The sequence below is a fragment of the Protobothrops mucrosquamatus genome, unplaced genomic scaffold (assembly GCF_001527695.2).
Source record: "Protobothrops mucrosquamatus isolate PMUCROS unplaced genomic scaffold, P.Mucros_1.0 scaffold3678, whole genome shotgun sequence".
Lineage (NCBI taxonomy): Eukaryota > Metazoa > Chordata > Lepidosauria > Squamata > Viperidae > Protobothrops > Protobothrops mucrosquamatus.
Genome location: NW_015389635.1, coordinates 9,287 through 19,191, shown reverse-complemented (window position 1 = coordinate 19,191; position 9,905 = coordinate 9,287). Strand labels below are relative to the sequence as shown.

Sequence of the window (9,905 nt, the reverse complement as noted above, 5' to 3'; positions counted from 1 at the left end):
CTTTCCTTGGCCGTCTCTGCTCTGGGCTCCTGTGCCCCCCAGGCCCCCCTCCCCATAGCATTTGCCCTCTTTCCCCGGAAAGGAAGGGTCCCAAGGCAGGAAGTGGCCCCCGGCACACAAATGAGCGCCTGGTGGGGGTGCCTGGCCGTCCTTCTGTCTCTTTGCAGGCTGGCAAGCAGACGGGGAGGGCTCCCCACGTCCCTGGGCCCCGTGGCAGAGGGGGCTGCTGCTTCTCTGACTCTCCCTCTTTCCTTCTGCCCCAGGTGAACTTCCGTGGGCCAGGAGCCAGAAAGGGCTGCTGGGCGCAGCGGACGCAGCCGGAGAAGTGCCTGTTGGTCCTGACGCTCCTCCTTCTCCTGGGCCTGTTGGCCTGCCTGTCCGTCCTGCTCTTCCAGTACCAGACGCGTGAGTTTGCTGGCCGTCCACCTGGCCTGCCTCCTCTCGGGGGGAGGGGGGGACGGAGGTCTCCCCCAGCCCCTCCCTGAGGTGACGGCCGCCTTCCTCCTCGTCCTCTTCCTCCCTTCAGAGGCCTGCCTGAGCCAGGCCTGCATCTCGGTGACCAGCTCCATCCTCAGCTCGCTGGACCAAGCGGTGGACCCCTGCGAGGACTTCTTCAGCTATGCTTGCGGCGGCTGGGTCAAGAGGAACCCCATCCCGGACGGCCACTCCCGCTGGGGGACCTTCAACAAGCTTTGGGAGCACAACCAGGCAGCCTTGAAGAGCCTCTTGGGTGGGTTGGGCACCGGTACCACCTGTGGTCCATTGGCACCTGGCAGGTGGTACGCGACCATCCTAGAAAAGTGGTAGCAGGGGAGGGGAACGAGGTGAACCGGTGGCAGCAATGCACAAGCCTGAGCGAGAGACGGTTGGAGCTGCAGGGCTGTCAGGGCTCAGCGGAAGCGCCAGGATCAGCGCCAGGCTCCAGCTGGAGCTCAGCGCTGATCCTGGTTCTTCTGCTGAGCCCAGAAGGAGCACCAATCAGCTGGAAAGCAGCACTGATCCTGGCGCTTCCGCTGAGCCCAGAAGAAGCACCGATCAGCTGGAATGTTGCAGCATCTCCAGGGTCTTGTGATTTACATTCAGATGCTTGGCAACTGATTCATATTTATGACGGTCACGGTGTCCCAGGGTCATGTGAAGGGACCAAAACCTGCTGCAACCTCCCAGCAGACGGGGGGGGGGGATAAAAACCAAACACCCCCCCACCCCACCTCTGCTGCCAATCCTCAACAGAAATGCTCACAACAATGAAAACCTCAGACAGGAGGAAGAGCGCGGTCGGGTGGGCAGGCAGGTGTCTTGCTCGGTTGTGGCTTGGGAGGCACTTTTTTCAGTGTCATTGTAACTTCGAACAGTCACTAAGCGAACTGTTGTAAGTCGAGGACTACCTGTACTTCATCACTTTTTTCCTTTTTTGGTTATCAAGTTTTTGACCCCTTGCTAGGCGACTGGCGGTACTCGGATATTGCCCTATCCTAAAAGTGGTACCATGGGTGAAAAGGTTGAAAAGCCCTGTGCTAGGTCCCTCCTCCTTGGAGGCTGGGAGGGGGGGGGTTCTTTCTCTCTGGTTTGGGGGGGGTGTCCTTGCAGAGCCCGAGCTTTCCAGCACTGCCTTAGAGCAGGACAGAGACCCCAGTCTCTGTCTGTGTGTGTGTCTCTCTCTGCATTTGTGTGTTTCTACGGCTTTCCGCTCCCCAACAGCCCCCTCCCACTTCAGTTTTCCCATGACTGGGCCTCTTGCAATTTTCCAGGGATTGTCCTTCCCTCCCCCCCTCCCCAAAGACGCATCCATGTGCAGAGGGGGGGGGAATTTACCCGATTAAATATTCCTCTCTTGGCAGTGAAGAGGGACGCTGTCTGGAGGGGCGGGAGGGGATTTCCATAGCTACAGACCCTTACCTTCCTTTCTCCAGCCCAAATCCACAGCTGTCTGGAGTGGGGGGTGGGTGGGATTTCCATAGCTACAGACCCTTACCTTCCTTTCTCCAGCCCAAATCTGGGCTTCCAAAGAGCTGTCCCCCAGCTACTCCCAGCGAAGCGCCTGGTCCTGCCCCCCACCAGAACAAAAGCAAAGCCTGCTGAGCCATTGAGGGGGGAGGCTCTTTTGGGGGTCTCTTCCGTGCCCCCTAGGAGGGGACGAGACGCCCCCTCGAGAGAGGCCTCCCTGGGAAGGAGCATCTGTTCTCCCCAACTGTGTCCCCAACAGATCCCAGATGTCGGAGCGTAGAGCAAGGGGGGAATCCAGAAGGAGCACCGTGGGTCCCTTTGGATCCCGCGGGGAAGGGCCGTGGGGTGCAAGGGGGGGCAGGAAAGGGGTGACTGTGTGGTCTCCTCTCTGCAGAAAACACCACGGCCCCCTTGTCGCGGAGCGAGGCCGAGCGCAAAGTGCAGCGTTACTACCAGTCCTGCATGAACGAGAGCCGGATAGAGGAGCTGCAGGCCAAACCGCTGGTGGATCAGGTCCAGAAGGTAACCGGGACGGGGTCCCCGGGACCAAAGGCCTCGCTTGGCAGAAGCGTTCGGCTCTCTTTGCCCCCCCCGCTCCCCAATCGCTCTGGGGCCAACCCCTCGTGGGCGTTAGCATCTGGATGGTCCCAGCTGGTGCTGGCTGGCCCGGTTCAGAACGATGGGAAGTGTGGTCCAGAGCCAGTGCTGAGCAAAAAAAACCCAACAACCTTGCAATTGACGCTCTTAAGCTACTCAGTCGGGGTGACAAGAACGCCATTCTGGGGGGGGGGGCGGCTTTGGGCTTCTTTGGCTCTCCTGCTCTCTTGACCCAGAGGGTCTCTCTCTCTCTCTCTCTCCCCCCCCCAGCTTGGAGGATGGAATATCAGCGCCCCCTCGGGAGAGTACGGTTTCAACCAGACGCTGCTGGCCCTGGTAGCCCACTACCACCTCACCCCCTTCTTCTCCATCTCGGTCAGCGTCGACTCGAAGAATTCCAGCAGCAACATCATCCAGGTAGGGGACCCCCACCCCCCCAGAATCGCCTGCCTCGCCGCCCCGCTGCCCAGGCTCACCCCCTCCTCTCTCTCACTGCTGCTTCTCTTCCAGATCGACCAGTCAGGGCTGGGGCTACCGTCCCGGAATTACTACCTCAACAAAACCCAGAACGAGAAAGTGAGTGGTGGTCCCGCAGCAGGGCCCTCTTGAGTCGGGCACAGCCTCCCTCCTTTCCAGACTCTGCCCGTCGCCCTGTGAGGGTGGCACGGCCTTTTTTGCCCCCCCTCCTCAGACGTGGGGGTCTTTCCACGTTGAGCCAAGGCCACGTCCCTTTTTTCCTACTCCTGCAGGTGCTGGCGGCGTATCTCAATTTCATGGTCCAGCTTGGCGTGCTGGTCAGCGGGGAGGAGGAGGCCACTGTCCGGCCGCAGATGCAAGAAATTCTGGACTTCGAGACCACCTTGGCCAACATCACCACCCCCCAGGAGAAGCTTCGGGATGAGGAACTGATCTACCACAAAATGCCCGCTGGGGAGCTCAAGGTGAGGTGGGGTGTGTGTGTGTGTGTGCGCGGACGTTGGGGGCTCTGCCGTCAGCTCTGCCTCAGATTGGCATCCTTGGAAAGGGGTGAAGGATGGAGGGGGGGGCATTCCAGCATCATCCCTATCAGCCAATCAGCCCTTAGACGAGGATGCTGATGGCTTCCGGCTCTCCTGGAGACGTTCCTTCCCGTCCGAGGCGAGGCTTAGAAAGAAATGGAAGCCAACTCCGGCCACCCTGAGCCCCGATCTCCTTTCGGGGACCCAGGCCTGGTTCTCCGGCAGCTGTCCGTTCCCCGTGGGGTGACTGGGTGGCAGGCAGGGAGGTGGCCTCGTCGCCCTTGAGGAGGGGGCTGGATGCCCTTGAGGAGGTCTCACCCTCCACCCCTCCTTTCTTTTTTCTTTTTTTTATTATAAACAATTTTTATTAGTTTTCCATTTTACACCGACAGAAGCTTAAGAGCCAACGTGGCGATATGGTGATCAATTACAAAAAGAAAATGATAGCATTATAAATATACAGTTCACACAATATTTCGTAAAATTTCCCTCTCTGTCTATATCGAATATTATAATCAAATTGATTTGAATAAAATCATTCATTAATATATCTAAATATAAATTCTCTTAATCAATCAAAACTTTCAACCGCTCAGTGTCTATTCCAGGGGTAGTCAACCTTGGCTCTTTTATGACTCGTGGACTTCAACTCCCAGAATTCCTGAGCCAGCCATGCTGAGGGGACAGGGAGGTTTCCAAGCTGAGCCATGCTGGCTGAGGAATTCTGGGAGTTGAACTCCACAAGTCATAAAAGGGCCAGGTTTGAAGACCCCTGCTCTAAATGGGCCTTACTGTAGACCTAATGGCTGCACAGACTAGGCCAGGGGTAGGCAACCTTGGCTCTTTTATGACTGGTGAACTTCAACTCCCAGAATTCCTGACCTAGCCATGCTGAGGGGGCAGGGAGAGGTTTCCAAGCTGATCCCTGCTGGCTCAGGAATTCTGGGAGTTGAAGTCCACGAGTCATGAGGGGGCCATATTTCCCCCATGCTGGCTCAGGAATTCTGGGAGTTGAAGTCCACGAGTCATGAGGGGGCCATATTTCCCCCATGCTGGCTCAGGAATTCTGGGAGTTGAAGTCCATGAGTCATAAAAGAGCCAAGGTTGACTACCCCTGGTCTATTCTATACAAATCTATAGTGTCTCACATATTTAAACTTAAACTGAAACTCTCCATTTGTTTTAAGATATATTATAATCTCATTAATACATTTCTAAAACAAATTTTCATTTATATTGCTATATTCCTCCTTTCTGCCCTGGAAGGACCTGGCCCCGGCCATCGACTGGATGCCGTTGCTCAAGGAAGTCTTTGACCCGGTGGAGATCAACGAATCGGAGCCCGTGGTGGTCTACGCCAGGGAGTATCTCCAACGCGTCTCCCTGCTCATCCTGAACACGGACAAGAGGTGAGGGAGGGGCAGGAACTTTGGGGCAGGGGGCCTTGAACGGGAGGACCCCACGGGGGGTCCTGGCCAGGGCAGAAGAAAGCCTTGTCGTTCCCCCACCCACCCCTCACCACCCTTTCCCGGCTTTCCTCAGTCCTTCTCTCTCTCTTTCTCTCTGCGCCAGGGTGTTGCGCAACTACATGATTTGGCACCTGGTGAGGAAAGGCGCGAGTTTCCTGGACCAGCGGTTCCAGGAAGCGGGGGAGAAGTTCTTGGAAGTCATGTACGGATCGAAGAAGGTGGGTGCCAGGCGGTTCCCAGGCTTGGCTGCAGGGAAGGACGCAGGAAGGGGTGGCCGGGGTGGCGGGGAGTCCCGTTGCCCCCGAGGGAAAAAAAAGTTCCTCCTGCTTCTCGGGATTGGCTGCCCTGGAGCGCCCTCTGCTGCCCGCCACCAGCCTTGCAGCGCCACGCTCACCTGGTGCTGGATCCGAAGGCTTTTCCCGCCTCTGCCGGTGCCTGCAGCCCCGGGCATCCTTTGGGCACCAGCCAGTCACCTTCCTCGGTCTGAACCCAAAGTAGCACCTCCGGCCGAGGGAAGGACTTGGCACAGGGCCGTCTCAAGAGGGCAGCCAGAGGCCAGAGCTGGGTGCGAGTGACCTTCTTCCTCTGCAGACGTGCCTGCCCCGCTGGAAGTACTGCATCAGCGACACCGACAACAGCCTGGGTTTCGTCTTGGGTGCCATGTTTGTGAAGGCCACCTTTGCCGAAGACAGCCGGACGGTGGTAAGCCTCTCTTCTCCCCTGGCATGACTGGAGCTCTTTGGCGGGGCTTTTAGAAGGAGGCTCCAGGTTCCCAGGGTTCCACTAAGCCTCGCTGGCTTTCCCTGGAGCAGGTCGGGGGTTCCCCACGCAGGAGGAGAGAGGAGACCCCTCCTTCCTAGAGCAGCCGTGCTCCTCCTCCTCCTCCGGCTTCAGTAGAGTAGATTTGGGGAGCCCTTCTCCCTTCTGCCCTGGAGCACCCCACACTGCCAGAGAAGGGCTGGCTAGCCTCACTTTCTCCCCCCTCCCCCCCGCAGGCTGAGGAGATGATCCTGGAGATTAAAAGGGCGCTGGAGGAGAGCCTGGCCAGCCTTGTGTGGATGGACGAGGAGACCAGGCGCTCAGCCAGAGAGAAGGCCGACGCCATCTATGACATGATTGGCTACCCAAAGTTCATCCTGGACCCCAAAGAGCTGGACAAAGTCTTCCACGAGGTGAGTCACACCTGCTGTGTGTGTGTGTGTAGGGGGAGCGGGTGGGTACAGGCTGCAGGGAGCCCTCCTGGTGGGCATTTGGCTCTGATGAGGCTCCCTCTTGGTCTTGGCAGTACGACCCAGTGCCTGACCTGTACTACGAGAACGTTATGCAGTTCTCCAACTTCTCCGCCCGGGTGGCCGCTGACCAGCTTCGCAAGCCTCCGAACCGCGACCAGTGAGTAGGAATCGGCCGAGAACCGTCCTCTTGGGCCAGATCCGGGAAGGGGGGAGGAGGGGGCTGAAGGAGAGAGCTGAGCCGTGTCTCCTGGACCTTGGTCCTGACGGCTTCTCTTGGTTCGTCGTCTTTCCCCAGGTGGAGCATGACCCCCCCAACTGTGAACGCTTATTATTCTCCCACCAAAAACGAGGTCATCTTCCCGGCTGGAATTCTGCAGTCTCCGTTCTACACGCGGAATTACCCCAAGTACGACGGTCTTTCCCGGTCTGTCTCTTGGCATTGGGGGCGGGAAGCTGGTGGTCCCGGAGAGGAAGACAGAGGCGCAGTTCCTTCCCTCCAGGAACTGCTCCAGCTGCCCCTTTTGACGGCCAGAGGCAGCAGGGTGTGTGGGTGTGTGTGTGTGTGTGTGTGTGAACATCCGGTGACGTCCTTGACTCTCTGTCAAAGTCTCCTGGGGCCCGGATGATGGAGAGGAGGGACTGGACCCTGTCAAGATGAGATAATTTTGATGGGGCGAAAGATCCACGATGCAGACAGCATTTGGGGGGACGGTGTCAACTGTCCCACTCGGTCATTTAGGAAAGAGAGACTCCTGGCCGTATGATTTTGCCAAGAATATACTTTACCGAAGCTTAAATGGTTACAGAAGTGGCGTAAGTTGAATCTGAGGCTTTCCCGTGCAAACAGCACGAAGGAAACTTCATTCTCTCCCCCCCCCCCCGAGTTATCTGCAAATGTCCAATCAGGTGCTTGCTCTCTTTCACATTTCAATCCTTCCTTCTCTCCCCCCCCCCAATACCAAAGAGAGAAGCAACCTAGAACTAAGGAGAAATTTCCTGACAGTGAGAACAATTAACCAGTGGAACAACCTGCCTCCAGAAGCGGTGAATGCTCCAACACTGGAAGTTTTTAAAAAGAGACTTGACAGCCATTTGTCCAAAATGGTATAGGGTTTCCTACCTGAGCAGGGAGTTGGACTAGATGACCTCCAAGGTCCCTTCCAACTTTATTATTATTATTATGGATCATCGCACAGTCAGCCAGATATTCAGACTGGATTTGGCATTTTTGTCTACCTATCGAGTCCTTCCCAAGGACCTGGGATGGGCAGATGTGGATGTTTGAATTGATGGTATTACAGATCTCGTCGCAGGATGGAAGCAGTTCCTAGTAAGGCTGCCTTTTGCAATCCATATTGACTGGCACTGATGGTTGACATGGGTTGCTGCCAGCATCCTAGGTGTCAACCAGGTACCTCCTTAAAATGTAAGATGTTCCGAGCAGGGCAGTTTTTTGTAGCATTGCTGGAGTTATTGCAGGAAGCTGCGGTTTCTTGAAATATTTTGCAAAGTTTTGGGACATAGCTCCCAGTGCCCCGATGACAATGGGTATCACTGTTACACGTTTCATCCATAATCGCGCAGTTTCGATGGCCAGGTCGTGATATTTTTTTCCAGTTCTTTTTCTTCGACTCTGGCATCTCCTGGTACAGCGATATCAATCAGCTGTACGCTTCGGTTCTCTATAACTGCGATATCTGGCGTGTTGTGTTCCACATGGCATCATCATCATCATTATTATCATCATTATCATTATTATTATCACCAGCACATGAAGCTTGGTTAGGTGAGATGCAGCCCTGACACTGTCCAGCTGAGCCCCGTCTGTCCTGTGGCTTCTTTTACAGGGCTATCAATTTTGGGGGGATTGGAGTTGTGGTGGGCCACGAGCTGACACACGCCTTTGACGATCAAGGTGAGCACGCAGGGCTGCTTTGGTGGGAAGCGGGCACCATTTTTCCTCCTCTCGAGAAATAGGACCCGGGTAGCGAATCCCTCCAGGGCCCCTTGGCAGGCCTGGTTCTCCTATTCTGGCAAACCGGACCAGCTCTGATCCTTGGTGTGTCTACACAGGACGCGAGTACGACAAGGATGGCAATCTCCGGCCCTGGTGGAAGAACTCCTCGGTGGAGGCCTTCAAGCAGCACACCGAGTGCCTGGTGGAGCAGTACGGCAACTACTCGGTCAATGGAGAAGCCGTGAACGGCAAATACACTCTGGGGGAGAATATTGCGGACAACGGGGGGCTGAAGGCCGCCTACCGGGTGAGCTGAGGGGGTGCAGCCCTCGTGGGGAGCCCTAGCCGGGCTCGGGTGTGGCTCACTCTGCCCTTTCTTTGTCCGCAGGCCTATCGGAACTGGGTGAAGAAGAACGGGCAGGAGCCATCTCTGCCCGCGCTTGGCCTCACCAACGATCAGCTCTTCTTCGTTGCCTTTGCCCAGGTGGGACTCAGCCGCGACCAGATCTCGGCTCTACTCTCCCCCCCCCATATCTCCCTAGAACAGGGGTAGGCAACCTTGGCTCTTTTATGACTCGTGGACTTCAACTCCCAGAATTCCTGAGCCAGCATGGGGGAACTATGGCCCCCTCATGACTCGTGGACTTCAACTCCCAGAATTCCTGAGCCAGCATGGGGGAACTATGGCCCCCTCGTGGCTCGTGGACTTCAACTCCCAGAATTCCTGAGCCAGCATGGCTCAGCTTGGAAACTTCTCCCTTTCCCCTCAGCATGGCTGGCTCAGGAATTCTGGGAGTTGAAGTCCACGAGTCATAAAAAAGCCAAGGTTGCCTACCCCTGGCCTAGTCTGTGCAGCCATCAGGTCTACAGTAAGGCCCATTTAGAGCAGGGGTCTTCAAACCTGGCCCTTTTATGACTGGTGGACTTCACCTCCCAGAATTCCTCAGCCAGCATGGCTCAGCTTGGAAACCTCTCCCTGTCTCCTCAGCGTGGCTGGCTCAGGAATTCTGGGAGTTGAAGTCCACGAGTCATAAAAGAGCCAAGGCTGCCTACCCCTGCCCTGGAAGGTTTCTCTCAGCCCCCCACTCCTCAGTCTGCCCCACTGAGCCCCTGTCTCTTGCCCCTCGCTTCTCCCAGGTCTGGTGTTCCGTCCGTACCCCGGAGAGCTCCCACGAAGGACTCGTCACGGACCCCCACAGCCCTTCCCGCTTCCGAGTCATCGGGACCGTCTCCAATTCCAGGGACTTTTCCAAGCACTTCCAGTGCAGGCCCGGTGCGCCTATGAATCCCCCGCAGAAATGTGAAGTTTGGTGAGGCTTCCCGCCGAAGAAAACCGGGGCGCCCACGCAGGAGCCCCCAGTTCTCCGCTTCCTCCGTGTTAAGAACCAAAGGGAGCCTCCCCCCGGCCTCTCTCGCGCCCTTAGCTGCAAAGGGCCTTCGGAAGACCCCTTTGCGTGACGTCCACTCGCCACGGAGGCCTTCCCATGGCGTCTCCCATGGGCTCGGCACGCCAATCCTTTCCGAAGACCTGAGCCAGCTTTTAAGTCTTCGGCCACTTTTCCAAAGGGAGAACCGCTCCGTCGCGGTAACCAGCCCCAGCCCGGCCACAACGGACACGCAGCCTTTTGTAAAATAGAGAAGTTATTTTTACAACTTTGCAGAGCACTGGAACTTTTTGGGGGGAGGGGGCGGTGGGGAAAACGTA

General features: G+C 56.7%; 1 protein-coding gene across 3 annotated transcripts in view; it reads left to right on the top strand.

Annotated features, from left to right (window-relative positions):
• ECE1 (endothelin converting enzyme 1) overlaps positions 1–9,534 on the top strand; it is an 11,987-nt gene extending 2,453 nt beyond the window's left edge. The window contains exons 2-17 of one of the 3 annotated variants that reach the window (XM_015827415.1): positions 264–429; positions 527–730; positions 2,342–2,469; positions 2,815–2,961; positions 3,055–3,120; positions 3,294–3,485; positions 4,809–4,951; positions 5,115–5,229; positions 5,603–5,713; positions 6,007–6,183; positions 6,297–6,400; positions 6,539–6,649; positions 8,091–8,158; positions 8,317–8,507; positions 8,589–8,684; positions 9,338–9,534. In XM_015827415.1, the coding sequence (XP_015682901.1) occupies positions 264–429; positions 527–730; positions 2,342–2,469; positions 2,815–2,961; positions 3,055–3,120; positions 3,294–3,485; positions 4,809–4,951; positions 5,115–5,229; positions 5,603–5,713; positions 6,007–6,183; positions 6,297–6,400; positions 6,539–6,649; positions 8,091–8,158; positions 8,317–8,507; positions 8,589–8,684; positions 9,338–9,514 (2,196 nt within the window). In that variant the 3' untranslated portion in view covers positions 9,515–9,534. The remainder of the gene's footprint in view (positions 1–263; positions 430–526; positions 731–2,341; positions 2,470–2,814; positions 2,962–3,054; positions 3,121–3,293; positions 3,486–4,808; positions 4,952–5,114; positions 5,230–5,602; positions 5,714–6,006; positions 6,184–6,296; positions 6,401–6,538; positions 6,650–8,090; positions 8,159–8,316; positions 8,508–8,588; positions 8,685–9,337) is intronic. The other 2 variants (XM_015827416.1, XM_015827414.1) reach the window with 2 other exon arrangements.
• The last annotated feature ends 371 nt before the right edge of the window (positions 9,535–9,905 follow it).